General features: G+C 39.0%; 2 protein-coding genes and 1 long non-coding RNA gene across 5 annotated transcripts; 1 reads left to right on the forward strand and 2 right to left on the reverse strand.

The window, feature by feature from the left end:
- Positions 1–843: 843 nt before the first annotated feature.
- Positions 844–5718, reverse strand: rab43 (RAB43, member RAS oncogene family). The gene is made up of 3 exons (XM_064306743.1): positions 5264–5718; positions 3763–3946; positions 844–3497 (listed from the first exon to the last, which is right to left on the reverse strand). Exons 1-3 carry the CDS (start codon positions 5450–5452, stop codon positions 3244–3246), a joined length of 627 nt encoding a protein of 208 aa, XP_064162813.1. The 5' UTR covers positions 5453–5718; the 3' UTR covers positions 844–3243.
- Positions 5719–8752: 3034 nt separating this feature from the next.
- On the reverse strand, positions 8753–10756 carry LOC135238633 (uncharacterized). The gene is made up of 3 exons (XR_010325161.1): positions 10614–10756; positions 9934–10173; positions 8753–9809 (listed from the first exon to the last, which is right to left on the reverse strand). It is a non-coding gene; the product is annotated as an uncharacterized LOC135238633 (long non-coding RNA).
- Positions 10757–10914: 158 nt separating this feature from the next.
- nuf2 (UF2 component of NDC80 kinetochore complex) lies at positions 10915–19213 on the forward strand. Of its 3 annotated transcripts, none has more exons than XM_064306735.1 (14): positions 10915–11055; positions 12687–12813; positions 13472–13546; positions 13942–14012; positions 14271–14332; positions 14990–15087; positions 15467–15540; positions 15624–15717; positions 15818–15880; positions 17039–17176; positions 17682–17822; positions 17998–18173; positions 18316–18451; positions 18880–19213. In XM_064306735.1, the coding sequence occupies exons 2-14, from the start codon at positions 12691–12693 to the stop codon at positions 18985–18987; spliced, it is 1359 nt and encodes a 452-aa protein (XP_064162805.1). In that variant the 5' UTR covers positions 10915–11055; positions 12687–12690; the 3' UTR covers positions 18988–19213. The 3 variants fall into 3 exon arrangements, with proteins under 3 accessions (XP_064162805.1, XP_064162807.1, XP_064162806.1); XM_064306737.1 differs by having other exon boundaries at positions 10924–11039; XM_064306736.1 differs by lacking the exon at positions 10915–11055 and adding an exon at positions 12407–12538.
- Positions 19214–19356: the final 143 nt, after the last annotated feature.

Raw genomic sequence — 19356 nt, forward strand, 5'->3', positions numbered from 1 at the left:
CATTTTCAAATGGCGAAAATTGTGACATGAAAGGTCAGGTGTAACCCCAGCCCTGGGCCTCACTCATAGAATGTTTATATTTAATTTTAAAATGTGATCTTAAGCTCAAATCTAAAAATGTGAGAATTAATTATTTATATAATACTAATTTACATGAATATTTGTACATCTGACATAACATTTTATCTATATATCACAAATCACAATTGGATGCACATGAACAATTTTAATTACTCTACCCTGTGAATGCATTCAATTAGTATTATATGACTATTACGTTGCCTTTTCTGATAAAAATTGTTTTTGTTAAACAAGTACAAGGCAAAAGCTACAATTGAGAATGACAGGCAAACAAAGGAAAAAAGTATCATACATGCAGCTGACTATTGATGAAGGATAGTTTGTATGCATGGCCTGGTACTGTGTGAAAGCACACTTTCACGTCAGATTAAGAAAGAAAATCACACTAATGTGAATTTCATTGTACATACAGCGTACACTCAAATGTATGTATCCAAATGTTTTAAAATGAGACCCCTGGTGTTAACAGGTTAGCATACTCATTGCAAAGAGTTATGGGGAAACACCGTATGAGACAAGCCATGATGCGATTATCTGCCCAGCATGCCTGTTCACTACAGGGATATTTGGTTTCATTTGTGCATAAAATTCCTCTCTAGAGCTCCCTCCTCTGGACACGGTCTTAGCATTTTATAAGCTAACAGTTCCTGAGTAATGCACATTTGCACATCGCCAGCACTGGCTAATACTGGGATAAATACTTTCAGGGAATTTTTCATTAAAAATGCTATACACAAAGTAACAACAGTGTAACCAGACAACTACATTCTTCAGAAACTGTCATTTATTCAGTATAAACACAGAAATAATTTAAAGAATTTACTCAGAATACAGATGAAATAAAATATGATTAATAAAAGTGACTGGGTAATAAAGAAGCTTATCAACAATTCATACTTATATGTATCCTATTCGTATTTTTAAACACACAAACAAATAGTCATCAGTCCTGTTCCTACTTTTGAGAGAATAAGCATTAAAGGCACTCAATTAAAACAAAGAGAATATATATGTCACCCTCTCTATCATTATATTAAATACATTTTCAAGTCATTAGAAGTATCGTAATCACAACCATCCTAAATATGTATATAGTATTAAAATTACAAATATTTTGCTTTTTGATTTGTATTTTAATGAACAGGTACCATACAAAATAGAATCTAAGAAAATAGAAATAGATTTACAGTAATATAATTCCTGATATCTGCCTTCATATGCTAATGCAATAGGAGACCACACTAAAATGTTTTAACAAGAAAATGATTAAAATCCATAAAGGCAACTTTTTTACTTAGCAAGGAAAGAAGAAAATGACATAAACACTAAAATAATCTACTCCAACTGCCTTTAAAGTTCTGAAATGCAGAGTAAATTGTTCCAAAATGTTGTAAAAAAGAACTTTAAACTTGACATGTTGAAATTCTTTTCCTCATACAACTATTTTTGCACATACTATTTCATGTTAAACTTAATGAGACAGTTTTCCAAGAATTCATAGTTTGCCATTTTAATTCCTACATGGCTTTGAGGTATGCTCATAGGCAGTTAATTACTGAGAAATACCAATTCTGCACCTGATCACTGTCCATGCCAATTTATAGGAAGAATTTCAAGTTTGATATTAAGATGAATTACACGGCCTAGTCTACTGCACTAGGAAAGTGATTCCTCTACCTGACAACTAGCCTTGGTATTGATTAATTTCAGACGGATCCTTCATTGCACAGGACTGTAATAATACTCATAATGGTTTCCTTCATTCCCAAACTCACATTTCTGTTATAATAGCAGTTGACGAATAGTTGTATCCACCCCTCCCAGAAGTTATACACCATCTCCCTCTAGATCACACAGCTGTCAACACACTATGCTATTTTTAGTCATCCAGCCACATAGTGAAAAATTAGAAAATATGACATCATTTATTGGCAACAGAAGCAGAAGTAAATTGACTTGCCGCAGAGTGCATATCTGTGGCAAGCAGGTCCTCTCGGACAATAAAATGGCCCACCAGACGGTGTCCACAAAGAACCCTTCTACACTGTGGGGAATCCTCTCATCTCTGTGACGGTTAAATCAAATTTAGCCATGTGGTGTATATGCCTCAGAATTGAGCAATAAAACAAATCATCACTGAACTAACATGTATTAAGACATTTCCTTTTTCCATTTGAATATTTCACTACTGTAACTGTTGCTGAAGACACTGAGCAGACTGGATTACTGCACACTAGAAAGGAAAATGATCATTCATACAAAATGTATTTTAAGGGTGCAAATTAAACTGTTCTGATTGTTTTCATAAAAGAGCAAAAGCCAAGATAAGTCAATGACAAAAAAGTCTGGGCTAATGGCATTGAACCATTATTTAACACTTAAGATAAAATTCTAATGAAGGTACATAAAATATTTTTGCTATTAAATTCAGTTTCAGTTGCATTACATTTTTAAATCTTATTTTCTTAAAGATATTGTTGACTTAAATTACAGTGTAATAAATACACACATAGAAATCAATCAGAAGTTGGACAGTACCATAGTAACCGCATGTTCTTTCGCAGAACAAGCATAAATCATAATTTAAATCATACCGATGTTGATGTTCCTGGTGCTCTGATTTGATCAGATACAAATACCCCCTCCCCTCCCCCCACCACCACCACCACCACCACCACATGGATGATGCCTGATTTGCATTGTTTCTCTTTCTATTGAACACTGTTAAGAAAAACAAAAAGCTCAGCATAAATGTGACATTTTCTGGTCGAACAGTGGAATTACAACATGGCTAGTGATTATCCTCCATGTTTGCTGTGTGTGATCATCTCTAGGCGGTAATAATTAACTTGTTTGTACATAAATATTCCGCCGATTGCTACAGTTCCTCTGCCCTGTGCAACTGTTCTTTAAATTTGCATGTGCTTCATGGCAGACTTTTACTGGCCATTTACAGGCAACTTCCTCACATTGGTTTCATTTCAGCTGAGCTGAGCTACTGCTACACTGAAGTGCTGAAACTGGTCCCAGTAAAATAATATTAGGCGTGAGTTGATGTATTGCACAGGTTAACTTGTTCTGCCAGCTCAGGAACACACATTAACTCTGAGAATGACATCAATATCCACAGCTCTACAGTATTACTATGGATTAGGTTAGGTGTCAACATCCACATCCCCAACCCTCGGCGGCTACGTCCTTGCTGTTGAGTTTGAAGCTGTCCGTAACGTTTTCATTGAACATGGGCCCACCATGCCTAAGGATGAGTTCGGCAGCCATTTTGTTGAAGGCCTCATCCACGTTGCTGGAGCTCTTTGCTGACGTTTCTATAGCATGGATGAACTCCAGTTGGTTAGCCATTGTCTGTGCATCTTCAAAGGGGACTTCACGCATCTCTTCCAAGTCCGATTTATTACCTTGACAGAGGTAAACAAGTTAGCAATGGACAGATGGAGATTGAACACATGGAACTCAATGTATATAGTATTAAATTACAAATCCTTTAAGGGGAAACAAGATGAAGATGATCAACATGTTATTCACAAGAGACTGGTCTCTTTATGGTTTGCGTACATTGTTCAGTCACTGCGCCTCAGCAACCTCAGTTTCTTAACCAGGAAATAATTGTCAACCCTAGTGAAGTTGAAATACACTACACCAGCCCAACAAGAAGAGACTCACCAATTAGAAGAGGAACAATGTTGGAGCCTCCATATTTCTTGACATCTTCCATCCACTTCGGCACAGACATGAAGGAGGCCTTCTTAGTGATGTCATAGGTGATGATGGCACCATTTGTGCTACGGTAGTAACTCTGCGTGATGGTGCGGAAACGCTCCTGTCCAGCTGTGTCCCAGATCTGCAGCTGAGGGACAACATGGACAACATACAGTACCCTACTGGCCACACTTTCTACAGACCTCCTTTTGAGGATGCATGCATGCACATATCACAGTACACTCAGGGATCAGAGGTCAGGAGTCAGGCTTGGGTCTACTAATCACATTCAAGGCAACTCTGAGCCACCCGCCCATTACCCGGGTCATCCAAGAAGAGTGCACAATAATCCAAATGTGCCAGAGTGCTAACTCAACACAAAAGCTCAGTGGGGATTTAACACAGTTGCATATCCATGGCACGAATGCTGCCTGGAGACCTACAAACACTTACATAGAGAACCTGGTGAACCCTGTTCACAAACAGTCCACACTTCATGTGTCAGTCTGGTCATTTTGAAATAATGCTGCCTAAGTGTTTTTATAGCATTTAATCCAGGCCTATAGGAATAACAACATGTAGCTTTTTAATAACAATTAAAACACAGTGCGGGGCATAAGTATTTTGTATAATGAATAAGCTATGACATTCTGCCAGTTAGCTAAATTAAAACAAGACACAGGCTAAAGGTGGAAGCTGCCTTTCCAATTCCATTTATCATTAAAATAAGCTTTATGGGTGAGGGAGGCCTATGATTTACAAAATGATCACTGTCTCCTCCTCTCTTCCTGTCCTTCTCTCCCACACGTACACACGTACAACGCTTTGCCAAGCAGGATGTTGTGGTCTATAAATGTTAATTTGCAGTGTATAGAACAAAACTATAAAACTGAAAGACTGTTTTTAAATATTACACAAATGCTAAATAGGAATTACATTTTGAATGTACTACACATTCTGGGTCATATTGGCCTTTTCAGTAATCTTGACTTGATTGCTCTGTTGCACAATTCCTCCTGCAATGTTGGCAGGTACGGTCATTCAGATTGCGCATGAACCAAAGCAAAGGTACTAGGGTCAGATAATTCCCAGCCGTCCCATGTGTGTAAACACTAATCATTCTACATAGAGATGAGAAATAAAACCTCTTTGATAAAGGAATATATCTAAGTGAAAGTAACAAATGCTACATAAAGGACAAAAAGAAAAGCAAAAATAGGCCTATGTTGGCTAACTAAAGTAATTAAGTAATTGCATTGGTCTGGTTTGAAACTGTTCGTCAGAATTATTTACGATAAGAAAGGCAAGAACGTTGTTGTCATTATTGTATAGCCTATGGATAACAAATATAATCAGAAATGTTTTTATAACCAGAAACGAATCGTGTCATATCACAACATTATAGTGTATACCAGTTCTTAAACTAGACAAAACACAATATGCATAGGAAAAATAGCAAACCTACCTTGACTCTCTTTCCTTGAATATCCATAGTCTTCATTGTAAAGTCCACCCCAATTGTATTTCCTTGTCTCTCGATAAATACGCCAGTTTTGAAACGTTGAACCACACAAGTTTTGCCCACCCCGACATCTCCAACTAAAACTATTTTAAAGACAAAATCGTAGGTATCATCGGTCTCAATTGATGACATATCTGTAGCGGCTGTTTAGATGGTAGCTACCTAAGCTAAGCTGCCAGAGATATGTATTGCATATGCCGTTACTTAACAACAAGCTAGTTAACCAGAAGTTGATTTCTGTTTATAAAGATGAAACTGACGTGGATATCCCCACACCGGCGGAATTGCCAACGCGGAAGGGACGTGAACAGATACGGCCCTTGTAGGTATCCTAGCGCCATGCCTGATTCGATTAACAAGGAAAAGATAGAGCATTTTCACATTGGTGTCCTACGCCGTAGGCAGAAAGAGACATCACTCTACAGCTTGAAGAGTCCTAAGCAAGACAATGTTACAGTTAACTACGTGTCCTGTTACATAAAGGTATTTTACATCCTCAAACACGTATACCAGGGCACTGTGTACAATTTAAGTAAACTTTAAAGAATATAGCCAGCGCCAAATTCAAAATAGCATAAATGATATGTATCCTTTATTATTATTATTATTGTTATTATTATTATTATTATTATTATTATTATTATTATTATTATTATTATTATTATTATGTCGTTGTTGTTCTTGTTGTTAAATAGGTCACAACCCTTATTTCGGAATTTTTTTTACAACTGCTTAGTTACAGTCTATGGTTACAGTATTTACTCCATGCAGAAGGTTTTTTTAACAGAATAATATACAAACATTAAAGTAAACAATAACAGCACATACGCATCACATTTAAGGGACATAAATACATATGAAGAACATAAAATGAAAATATTAAAAGACAATTACATAAAAATAAGAAACAAGAATACACATATACACAAATATAAACATTTTCAGTCAGAGGTTTCAGGGAAAAAAGTTCCATAATGTTTCAAAAGCGTATTATTTTTCGTTGTTGATTAATAAACTGAGTGATTTAAGGAGAAGATTTAGTTCGAGGAGAAAGGTGAGATCTTAGGTAGTGATTTAGAACATTTTTGTTTGTGAATAAAAAACTTTGCATATAAAATAATGAAATTAATCAAATATTCAAGAGCACCATCATCTGGATTATCATAGTAACAGATAATATCCCTAAGATTAAAAGAGTAAACAGAATTAGCAGCTTCAAAAAAGTGAGTCTCTAGATCTGTCCAAATTTTTTGGGATATTTCACAATCAAAAAATAGGTGAGAAATTGTTTCTCTATGCAGAAGGTGGCGATATATGAGAGCAGGCATACGTCACTTCCTTGTCGTCAGAACAACCATGCCCCCTTTTGGGTGAAAACAAGCGTTGTAAAGGTGCCGGTGCCAAATTGGAAAAACTAGTGGCACCAGGCCTATTAAAAGCTGCTGTGTCGTATTTTTCACGTCAAACAATAAAAAATAAAAAAAACAGTTTACGATGTTCTTTACTTCCCCAAAGAGCGAAGAACAGTAAAAGAAGAGATCTGCGGCTTCAGGCCATCCGCCGAGAGGATGAACATGGTAAACTGCGGGACCCGGCCAGTCAATACGTGTACGTCTGTGGCAAATACTTTATCACTGGTTAGTTAATGATGTTAAAGTCAACAGTTATAATGTTAAAAGTCAAAGTAGTGAATTGTGATGCTGCATTGAAAGGGCAGTACATAGAACATACTTAAAAGTCAAGGAAAGCCCAATTTAATGTTAGCCTGTAACAAAAGGGTTAAGTTAGCTAACAGCAAGCTGGCTTTCCCCCTGGTTTGTTGAAACATAGGTACCAAGTAAAACAGCTTCACCTGCCTGTTCCCTGAAGTGATTTTATGCCATGATTATCATCATAATAATCCAAAAGAAGGGAACAAGGGCACCTACAGAAGCTTCTCCCACTGAAACTTCTCTCACTGAGCCCACTGAAGTTTGTGCACTGAGCAACAGGCCAGTTTGACACAGGGAGCAGGTTCCAATTGCCATAGAGGTAGCCAATCTCAGGAGGGAGAGAGGGAGAGAGATGAGGCCAGAACAGCAGCCATACCACTACGCACTCTGCTTCTGCCGATTGGCTGAAGCTAAGCAAGTGTGGGCTTGGTTAGTACTTGAATGGGAAACCACCAGGGAATACTGAGTTGCTACTGGAAGTGGTGTTGGTGGGCCAGCAGGGGGCAATCTTCCCTCTGGTCAAATAAACCCCAATGCCCCAGTGCAGTGACGGGGACACTGTGCTGTAGGAGATGCCGTCTTTCGGATGAGATATTAAACTGAGGTCCTGACTCACTGTGGTCATTGAAGATCCAGTGACACTTATCTCAAAGAGTAGGGGGTTCCCCGGTGTCCTGGCTAAAATCCCAGATCTGGCTCTCACAAAAACTTGCCACCTAATCATCCCCTGATTTAATTTGCTAAAAAATGTTATCTCCCACCAGTGGAGCTGTTCAGTGGCCAACAATAGAGGATTGTGGTTGTACTGGGCAGCTCCCAGGTGTGAATGTGTATGAGTGTGAAGCAGGGTGTGAACCTACCCTGGGTAAATAAAGGTTAAATAAAAATTTTTAAAAAGAGAACAAAATGCAGCACTGCAGAACTGGTCTAAGGAGCGATTGTCTGTGAATGCTGTTCGAGGCAACAACAGTGCATGCAGGGCCATGACTGGGCTCAGCTGGGCAGTGTTTGACTGTCTTCATCGTTACCTTGTTCAGTTCATCAAGTCACCACCCAAGGTTTTTCGATTGTCTACCGAGGACCAGCTTTTCCTCTGTTTGCTCAAGCTACGCGTTGGCTGAATCTTCTGTATGCAAAGATCACCTTCCTCATTCACTGGCCTGACAAGGAGTGCATCACACAAACCATACCACCAGTAATGAAGGCCAAATATCCTCGCCTCACATCAATTATTGATTGCTTTGAAATCAGAATTGAACATCCAAAGGCCCTTAAAGCCAGGCAAAGACATCAAAAAATATGTGATTTATGATTAATTGGTCAGGTAGCTTTTGAACGCTAACCATGTTTTGTTTTTTGTTTTTTGATTTTTTTCCCACAGGGCAAAATCTTACTCCAGTTATAAGAAGTGGACTACAGTCAAATATTTTATTGCGTGTAGTCCTGCAGGCAGCATCACCTTCTTGTCCAAAGGCTGGGGTGGAAGAGCATCTGATGTTAAGATAGTGAGGGAATCTGGCTTCATTTCACCACTGTACCACCATTCTGAGGACCAGGTAATGTAGCGCCCTACATACAGTGCACATATACTATACTGTAACAGTTCATCACATACATTTTTTATTTTTATTTTTTTGGTACTCATTATGGACGGTGTTGTAAATTAGTGTTTCACCACAAACATTAAAAGCAATAGGCCTACATCTAACGCATTACTTGTTTCAGATTTTGGCTGATCGGGGTTTTGCCCTTAAAGACGACTTTGCCTTGCTTGGTGCCAGTCTCCCAAACCCCAGCCTTCACTCACAGCAGGAAACAACTCCCAGGCAAAGACGTTGAAGAGTCCAGAATGAAATCAAAGTTCGGATTCATATTGGCAAGTATATTTATTTGCGGCAGACTGGCAAACTATTTGTGTCCAGATGTCCATGTCTGCGGGCCAGTGATCAGGTGAAACATCACTGGCCCACTTCAAGGGACACTTTGCCTCAACCACTCCTTTCCCACAGCAATCACAGGTTATGTATGCATCACAGCTTACAACAATGTAGGACTTGTCTTTGCACACTTGGAAGCCTGCCCTTAGAATATTGAGGCTCTTGTGGGCTGTATATACCTCATTTGATATGGTGATTGAAGTTTGTGCTGTGCATGTGGTCTTTAGGCCTAGGGCATACTTATAAGTTTTGATGGCCTCCTTTTCATGATCCCTACCCCAAACAATGTCTGGAGTTGTCAGCCGGTTTTGCAGAGACATTTTCTGCACAATCTCTCTCAGCAGTGCTTTTGATGCCTTCTCAAGAGACGTGTGTAGTACCCTGTGCGCGGATGTGCCCGTCACCCTCCCAATTCTTTGCTGGTGCCAAGATGAACATTCTACCTGGTCTTTGGTTTCTTCTTCTATTGCCTATACTTGGTCATCAGAAAACCTTAAGAGATTTTCAAACCATGGCTTTGGCCTGAAAGAGTCTGCATATCCCTTAAAAGTGCTGAGACCAACGGGCAGTTCTCCAGTGGCAGACAACATTTCAAGGAACTGTTGATGTTCTTCTTTTGCCTTCGGAACTGCCCTCCACTTTTTTCCGACTCCCCTCTTTCTTTTTGCTTTGTCTGTGTAGAACTTAATGTCCTTCACCATGTCTCCCTCAACCTTTTTGGTACAGACTTTGTTCCAGGCACAGGCGATGGTGGTTGCTGTCATACTTGTGTAGCCAAGGCGGACAGATGCCTCTGACTTAAAAAGGAGTGCCCCAACATGGTAACAACTTTCTCCCAGTCTAGAATAAAATAGAATACAATTACTTACTTTTTTACCAAATAGGAAGAGCATTTCTTCTCTTCTGAACGACTTTGATATGTGGCATTGTGATTAATACTGTTAATGTTATGCGGTCAGCTTACCCTGCCATGCAATCACAGTGAGCCGCTTTAATCTCTCCAGTCCTCTTAGCAGCAACCCAAGTGTTGTGGGATTTATTGGTTACCCTCCACGATGGCTTGACCTGGGTCTTGAAAACTGTAATGTCAGCAGAGGGTTTATGGTGCAGTACCACCACATCCACCCAGCCACTGGTGAAGAACTTATGTGCTTCCAGGGATTTGTAGTTCTTCATTTGACTTGCCGTGCAAATCCCTAGTTTTCTTAAGATAGGGGGATAATGAATTAATCTGTTCAATGGGCATAGATGATGCATTTACCAATGTGATGAACTGTTAATCAGTATATAACCTGCATAGAATATATAGGATATGTATATATATATGAAGAGTTTAGTTCCAAAAAACAAATGTTTTGCTAAATTCTCACATTTGCGTTTTCTTTGTGGAAATGACTGTGTGTGTGCGTGCGTGCATGTGTAGGCCCACTGTATGTGACAGAGGTGAGGATGGAATTGTTACTGTCTACATTATAGCCTACCTTATAGTTGAAGGGTGCTAGTTAGCTTGCTAAACCCCTGTTACGCATGTTAATGTTAGCGATGTAATTAGTTTACAGTAACGTCACATTGGACAGACTACCAAAACAGCAAAATTAAGTGTCTTAATGACAGAAAAAGTGACAGATGTCAGAAATACATTACCTGGAGATTCAATAAGGTAGTTTTATATGTCAGGATATGACACCTCCGGCCATTAGGTGGGGTCGTTCGTCGACTTTGATGGAGCCAGACTGAAAGGACACTCATCAACCCGTTTCTTTAATTTTTTCTATATAACGACGCCGTAATTGTTTGCCTGACTGGCCATAGGATTTGGGCTCCTAATGGCTAAATAGCAACATGGTATTCTTATTTTATGCTATTAAATTGACAAAGACCTCGGAATTTGAATTTACCGCCAGTCAAATTAGAGGGGCTGCTTTCACCCAAAAAGGGGCGGAGGCATGACGCAAGGGCAAAGTACCCGGATGTGCTGCTCTCAAACGCTGCTTTGGCTGGCCCGCTTTTTGTTTTGAAAGAACATCATCGGAAGTAGGCGGCGAAGCGCGAAAATCAAAAATAAGTTCGGTGAGGAATAAAGCAGGTAACAACTATATTTAAACTAACAGAATCCCAAAACAAATTAGTCTACTTTAATTTAAACGGATAACATTCAGTAAAATAATGGTTAAAAGGTGTTGATTAGCCAGCCTACTTAACTAGGCTGTTGTAGCCCAGCTAACGTTACCGTCAAGCTGACGTTTAAATAATTGGTTGTAGCTAGCTAACGTTAGCTAGTCTAGTTAACACATGAGCTGATTCATCATTAGATAACTAATCACTGATGTTAACTAACTTCATCCGGTTAACGGTCAAAACTATGACTGACTATCCGTCCTTCTAACGACAATTCAGCCTGTGTTGCTATCTTGCAAGCCAGCAGCCATAGTGTATAGCAGTGGTGTCAAACTCGTTGCCATGGAGGGCCGTGTGTATGCAGGTTTTCATTCCAGCCTCAGATCTTGATTATATAATTAGTTAAATTATTTGCTGAATTAGGGATGCAGGTTTGTGCACAATGGTGACCCGACGTCTATGGTGACCCGCATTGTCTAAATAAAAATTTTCTTATATTCTGTGCTTCAATGCAGTTAAACGCATATGGCTGAATGAGTAATTGGACTCAATTAAGGCAGCATTAATTGGTTGGAATGAAAACATGCATACACACGGCCCTCCATGGCAACGAGTTTGACACCACTGGTGTATAGTCTATAACAGTGGTTCTCAACCTCGGTCCCCGGGGCCCACACTGTATGCTGGTTTTCGTTCCAACCACAATTGCAATCCCGGAATTGTAACGAGCTATTATTTTTCCTTAATTAGGTGCTTCTCATGTCAGAAGCATTATTTGTCCACTTAAGCCACTTTGTGTCAGAAATAGATATGCATGCCATAAAAAATAAAAGTCCCATATTCACATACATTGTGCTATATTGTAGACGGTTACGTAAAGAGGTTAAAAAACTTTTAAACTAATTAAAATAAAGACTGAGGCAAATCAACAGGTTCCTAATTGTGGAAAGTGTGGACACCTGGCCACTAACTCTAATCATTTGATAGATAACGAATTCAAAAACAAAGAAAACGATAGTCAAACCTGTATTGTGCTAATTAGTTTAAGGGAAATATGCACTTAAACACGTGTTCAGCAACCTAATTAGGAGCCTATTAATTCCCCTCGTTAATTTGAGCTGTTAAAAATGTTACTTCTTTTTAAGTGATTGTTTGCAATCACTTAAAAAGCAACACATTTTTATTCTTCATGCCATGCATAGCAATTTCTGACATAATGTGGCTTAAGAGGGTAAATAATTCCTCTTAATATGAAAAACACCTAATTAAGAAAACAAGCTGTTCATTTAAAATTCTGAGATTTCAATTGTGGTTGGAACGAAAACCAGCATACACAGTTGGCCCCCAGGACCGAGGTTGAGAACCACTGGTCTATAACTTGCACATTAGCTTGATAGATAGCTAAGCACTAGCTAGCTAACACTTGATTGCTAGTTAACCAGAAACCTCTTGTAAGTTAAGTATTAGCTTGTGATTTACTAGCTGACATCTGCGTAATTGTTACCTTAATGTTAGCAGTCATTGACATTCAACATAGCCTCATACAACATTGGCAATATGCGTAGTCTAATGTAGATGTTGAAATGTCTAACGTTACAGAACAATGACGGAAAACACCTTCCCCAACTGCAAAGTGGATGTTCTCGTACAGTTTTTTCGTAGTGAGGTCTTGACTTCTCAGGAGGCAAAACATTTTACTAGAAATGACATAACTCCGACCCCAAAGGTATGTGAACAATTTAAAAACATATGGTTCGATATAAAGTTGTAAGAATTTCCTGTTGTGTCAATTAAACCTGGCTAATGATGGCTTAGCTTAGAACTTTTGAAAAATAATTTATTTTCCCTTTCAAAATGTTTCTGCATAGCTCGGTATAGAGTAGACCTTCTGTCACAATAACAGTGGCCAGTATGGGTGTTATCTGAATGATTATAAATATAGCCATGTGTAATTTTGATTGAACCAGATCTTTATGTGCGGTGAAGGATAATTTAGATGTTTGCAGAAGTTTCTAAATGATCAGGGTTTGTAGTCTAAAGCAAAAATATACACCTCAAACATTCCAAAGCAGCTTGTACTGCTATGATGTGCTTCCCGAGGTTGGACATCTGAACAGATTCATTTTGTAGTGTTTGTGCATAATTATAAATGTTAATATGTGCTTTTTATAAAATGAAGCCTACAGATTCCCTATACCAGCCATTGTGGAAACAGCAGGTCATCAGAAACCTGTAAATATCTAAAATATCCTTAATCGCACACAAACTGGGCCAAGTGAACTACCCCTTTAAGTGTATGTTTTAGAAATGTATACATATTGGTCAGTTATGTGGGAATAAGCTCATATATTAATTTGCACTGCCATTTTGTTTGACTGTTGTAGCCAGATGCAATTCAGAAACTCTACATGAGAATCTTAGAGCTCATGTATCGCATCAGGCCAGAGTGTCATTACATGGTAAGTGTTACTTCAGCCAACAAAACAAGTCCTGCTGCTAAGTATCATTGGTGTGATGGCTACTGACATTTGATTAATTCATGCAGTAGGCTAGACCAATATCAGAATGGTGGAAACATTTTGAACATGAGGTTACTTGGAAACTACTTCTCTTCCATGTCGGATCTGGTGTATGTTACACTTGCGCATAATTCACTGGGCTCCTCTTAAAATATAATTTCACAAAATAGCTTATGTGGTGGAATAGGAAATGCTGCTTTGATTGTTCTTGCCTGTTAGAATACCATTACATTTTTCTGCAAGCTTGAAAGTTTTTTTGTTGTAGTTTGTTTTTACAGAATTTGCCTGAACAATGTGCCTTTTTAAGTGTCTAATCAATGTACTGTTTTACCCAGATGCCTATTGCTGAGAATGTCCCAGCAATGCAGGAGTGGGTTGTCCCTATCTTACATGTTTATCTACGCATGTAAGTGTTTTAAACTGATTTTGCTCTAAATGAAGCCCTCGGTCATCAGAATGGAGGTAGTTGAAGAACGTAAATTGTTTAAGACACTGAAAAATATTCTTTGGAGCAGTATTCTAACAGGTGTGATTTGTGTGCCAAGTAGTTTTGTGTTTACCAATATGTTAATAGTACACCCTCCAGTTTCATTCCTTTGGAAGTATAAATTGAATTTAATATTATGCTGCTGTAATCTACATTATATGTTCTCTTCCTATATAGGTGTCAGTTTTTGCCAATTTGTCATATATATGACTTTCAACTTAACGATCTGCTTAATCCAAGTAAGTAACATTCTAGATAAGGAATCTCAAAGGAATATTATCTTTGTCACCATGTTCATTTGGTTAATTTTAAGTGAAGCAATAATGATTAAATTGCAATGATAGAAAATGTACTTATTACACATTTTGTGGCATCGTGTTAATGGCATACTAAATTAGCCAATTAATCTTTTTCTAAAGACTGAATGTTTGTGAGGGCTTGTGTAGTGCAGTGTCAGTGTAATGTTTTGTGGGGCTGTTTTAAAAAAAAAAAAAAAAATTTTTAGTAGCTTCATTTGTTCCCTGATGTACTGTATATGAAATGAAACTTAAAAAAAAAAAAAAAAAAGGAGATGATGCTAGAAAAGCCCTTTCACCTGGCATGCTAAAGGGGTCAGAATAGTCACTTCACTGAAGTGTGGCTTCCATGGCACAATTGATGACTTTTTTTGGAGCTTGTACTTCCTGAAAATAAAAATCACGGGGTGAATAAATTGACAGATAATGACTTGCATGTTTATTGATACAATTTTTTTTTCTCCAAATTATAGCTTTGAAATTGTACCCTTTATTGTAATCGGTGCCATCCTTGAATTTGTCAATTAACATTGAGTTAAAAAATCAGCAATATCTCGTCGTACACTATTATTTAGATTGAACAACCCTTTAATTTTTCAGAAGCCAAACGGACCATCACCATTTTGAGTGGCATTTTGAACTTCCTTCATTTCAGAAAACTCAGGCGGGAGATGACCTCAGAGTACCAGCAGTCATTTGTAAGTGCACTTTAGTTACGTATGAAACTTTGATATAGCTGATTGGTTTTGTTTCAGTTTTGTGAAAAGTAATTGTGATAAAATACCAATATTGTCCCTTAATATTGCATACAAGGGTATTCTAATTTTTGGTAATGCCATCTTTTATCTTACAGATTAGTGGGGCATATCCCATATCCAAACAACAATGATGTGGGTTTAAAAAAATTTTCAGGGTTTCTGACAATCACCTAGAGTTATCAATTCCTATAACCATTTATGGGCAGTGTGTGCTTCTTTAAGCGTACAGAAATTATTAAAACTTGACATGAGCAGAAAATAAAGAACTAGACTTGGTCATTTGGACTGCACTTTAACACACTTTGTGTTCCCGTTTCAGAGAGCAGACGTGGACAAATTGCAAGCTTACACCATGGGCGTGAAGGAAGCGGAGTGGAAGATCGAGAAGCTTACGTATGTCCTTCAGTTTCTGCTTGAATGAAGCTTTTTAATGACGCAAAACTCTGATGTAACTGGTGATCCTCTGCCTCACTCAGAACCATCCCACCAGAACAGCAGGCCGAAGCCAAGGCGCTGGCTGCAGCCCTGTCTGAGCTACAGATCACCACCGCCCACCTGTACCAGGAAGTGGTCAGTGCTGTAGCCAGTCAAACTGGCAGTACAACCCGTTAGTGTCAGAAAAATTACTTGCCGGGCTTTCATTTTGTTAATGTATTGGCTATCATTTCAGAACGCAAGGAATGAGCAGCTTGCCGAGTGGAAAATGGAAATTGCTGAAAGGTCGCAGAAACTGGTATGTGTAATTTACTCAATTTTTAAAACTGTAGTAATATGATTCTGTGATCATAAGGGAGTAATGAGCAATAAAAGTATGTCAGTGGTTAATAGGGATACAGGCAAATGGGCTGTAATTGGGCCAATCTAGAGTTGCATAGAACCATGGGTTAAGTCTGCATCATCACAGATTTTAATGAGATCATGCTGATTTGGTTTTATATGCTCTCCCTGATGTGGATGACGCATCTTTGTTCGGTTTGCGTTGGGTCAGTTTTATTTAAGACTGTTTTCTGCAACTTTGTAACTTTACAAATGATCTCCCTGTATTTTGGTTTTATGTATTTTAGTCTTAGTTGCTTTGCAACTCCTAGCGGGTATCCTCTAGCGTACCTTTCAGCACCCTTTTTGCTTTTTCTAAAATGCAGTGGCTAACAATACACACTGCTTTTTTACTTGATTACATCAAAAAGGACCCATCGAGGAGGTTGTGCATTATAATTTTGCGTGTGTCTATTTCTGTTAATATTGATGATTGAATACTGTACAACAACATTGTAAGGAATGTGATGCCACCTCAGATAACTAATGATGTCTTGGCAAGGACTCAAAAGCCCAAGTCCAAAGGTTCTGTAGGTGTTGATGACATTTTAACCTAACTTTGGTGAGATTTGGTCCATTGTAGGTTTTCACAGATCAACTTTTAAGATTATAATCACTCATAACTGTTACCTTTAATTTTGGGGTCAGCATAGTAAATATGCAAAAGACTGGAGCTGGAGAAGACCTTTGAAATGTTATAAGATTTCAGGCAGTCATTGACTGCAAAGGATTTGCAACCAAGTATTAAAAATGACAATTTAATTTATAATAAATGTTAGTTTGTCCAATTACTTTTGAGCCCCTAAAATGGGGGGGGGGGAGCTATGTATAAAAATGGTTGTAATTCCTACATTGTTCATACAATATTTTTGACAAAACCCTTAAATTAAAGCTGAAAGTCTACACTTAAATCACATCTTGATTGTTTCATTTCAAATCCATTGTGGTGGCATACAGACCCAAAATGATAAATTGTGTCACTGTCCAAATACTTATGGACCTGACTGTATTTTCAAAGTTCTCCTGCCCTTTAAATGAAGAACCTGTATGTTCTGCTATTGTTTTTCACGTGTAGACTCAGAGCAAGGTAGATGTGGCCACTCTGAAGGAGGAGATAGTCAAGCTCAAGTCTCAGATCGTGGAGTCTCCAGAGGAGCTGAAGAATGAGATGGAGAGAATGAAAGAGAACGTGAAGAGCATCAAGCTTTCTAAAGTAGGAATCCTGATTTCACCTCTCCAATGCCCCCTTCACTCCTTAAAAACCCTGTACAATTAGAATGATTCCATTTTTTTTTAAAGTTACATTAAGCATAAATAACAAAAGAATATAAATGGTATTGTGTTTTTTTATTATGATAATTTCATTCATTGTTTTAATCCTGAAAGCAACACACAATTTTATCTTGCCCAAAGGGAGGATTTGGTGTTGGTCATTTGTAGAATTTTTCCTTATATCACTGGTACAGTGATTTACATTTTAGCCACATGTCATAATCCCATGCGTCTGCTGTATCTGATCTGAGTGTGCACGGGGCCTTTGAAAATGGAAAAATACGGCAGTTTTTGGTTTTGGTTTCCTGCACAACACAACATAAGAGGCCCTGCTGTATGAGGGCCCCAGGGAGTGTGGGTTGGGATACGTGGGTCCTCACTCGAGAGGCCTGGGCTGCTCTTGGTGCGTGGTCTTCTGGACCATGTGACTGAAGCTCTGTTCACAGGAGCGTGCAGACGAGAGGCTGGTGGAGCTGCAGATCAAGGTGCAGGGAGTGAACCAGTACGAGGCTGAGATCCAGCGCTTCTGCAAGCTACTGCAGGACCTCCAGAGTGGCATGGATAAGATGAACATTCTGCAGGAAGAGGTGAAGCTCTGTCTGCTCCCTGTGGGGAATCATTACAGTCAGTGTTCACCTGTATACTGATGCTTAGCCCAAGTAGTTAGCAAGGGGAAGAAAACGGTGTTCAGCATTAGCAGTGCATGTGGGAAGTTTTGACGGAGCGACATGTTAAGAGGTGGAAACCTGTTTGTGTGGACAGGACCAGACTGCGGTGGCTTTCAGAGAGAAGCTGGAGAAGGAGCTGAAGAACCAGGTGGCGGAGGAGGGCCAGCTGAAGAGAGCCCTGGGGATGAAAAACGACAAAATGTCCAAGCAGCAGATCCGCAGACAGAGGAAAAGGGAGACGAGGGAACAGCATGAGCAGAACTGCATCGGGTAAGAGACCCGCTCATAATGCGCCTTCCGTTTCTAGTGTCTACTCTGGATTATCTGTGCTGCACAGTTCACATTTTGCTCAGCTGGGTTTCCTGGCCATTGTGTCCTGCTGTAATCATTTGATCTGTGTATTGCCTGTCAGTCAATATGACCAGGTGCACCAGAAAAGAGAGGAGATCGTGGAGCAGATACAGGAGATCAACAGGGAAGCTCAGCAGATCAAGGCCAAGATCCAGGGACTCAGGGATGTCTGCTGCCAGGAAACTGACAAGGCACAGGTAATACTTTATTTCCTCTTTTACACCCACAAACATTTCCCCAAACCTTACATTGGCCTTTTTTGATATTTTTAAACTGTCTGGCATATCTGGCAGAAAACCAAGTAATTGAAATGGTTAAAAATAATTTATTTCTGCACAATAAATATGAAATAAGAATTTTGAGGTTACACAAACAGTATACAGCAGTGAACTCAATTTCCGGTCCTGGAGGGATGCAGCGTCTGCTGCTTTCCATGGTTCCCTCTCACTCAGCGGCCAGTTTAGGTGTTGGAATCAAGGTGTTTGGACTCAGCAAATTGAATGATGCACTTAAGTGGGAAAACACAGTGAAAACCAGTAGATTGCAGCCCTCCAGGTGTGCAGTCTCAGATCCCTGGTGTACAGAGAATGCTGCTGAAACGTACTGTGACCTTATGACCTTGCAGGCCCAGTACGACCGCCTCCTGGCTGCTCTCGACCAGTTCCACAAGCGAATTGAGAACCACGCTGTTCAGGGGAGTGAAGACATTGTGAAAATGAAAGCGCATTATTAGTCTGTACTCATCTCCTTCTCACTTCCTTTCTTACTCCTTTGTGCTATTTTGAGTAGTTGTCTCCTGCACCATTTATACTTTTCTGTATTTACAGTCTCTTGTACAAACATCAAATAACGTGTCTTTAAAAAATGATTAGGTTTTATGTTGTACATTACTACTAGATGTACTAAATTTGGGTTTTAAATGCCTGTTCAGATAAAATAAAATATATTGGTTTGTGGCATCTTATTCTCTTATTATATTTTTAGATTGTAAGTACTGTATTTATTTTCTAGTGCTCCCATGTTGTTTTTACTGATTCTCTTCTTGTGTGCAAAGGCTGTGTGGCTTTGCAGTCAAAGGAGGCCTCTCCCAGATGCGATATAA

Source organism: Anguilla rostrata, chromosome 13 (assembly GCF_018555375.3).
Source record: "Anguilla rostrata isolate EN2019 chromosome 13, ASM1855537v3, whole genome shotgun sequence".
Taxonomy (NCBI): domain Eukaryota; kingdom Metazoa; phylum Chordata; class Actinopteri; order Anguilliformes; family Anguillidae; genus Anguilla; species Anguilla rostrata.

Coding starts and splice junctions, on each gene's coding strand:
- rab43 (XM_064306743.1), bottom strand. CDS start 5,452: ATGTCATCAATTGAGACCGATGATACCTACGATTTTGTCTTTAAAATA. Junction 3,947..5,263: donor TTCAAGGAAAGAGAGTCAAG/GTAGGTTTGCTA, acceptor GTTGTCCCTCAG/CTGCAGATCTGGGACACAGC. Junction 3,498..3,762: donor CATTGTTCCTCTTCTAATTG/GTGAGTCTCTTC, acceptor ACCTCTGTCAAG/GTAATAAATCGGACTTGGAA.
- nuf2 (XM_064306735.1), top strand. CDS start 12,691: ATGACGGAAAACACCTTCCCCAACTGCAAAGTGGATGTTCTCGTACAG. Junction 15,881..17,038: donor CTGAAAGGTCGCAGAAACTG/GTATGTGTAATT, acceptor TTTCACGTGTAG/ACTCAGAGCAAGGTAGATGT. Junction 18,174..18,315: donor CATGAGCAGAACTGCATCGG/GTAAGAGACCCG, acceptor ATTGCCTGTCAG/TCAATATGACCAGGTGCACC.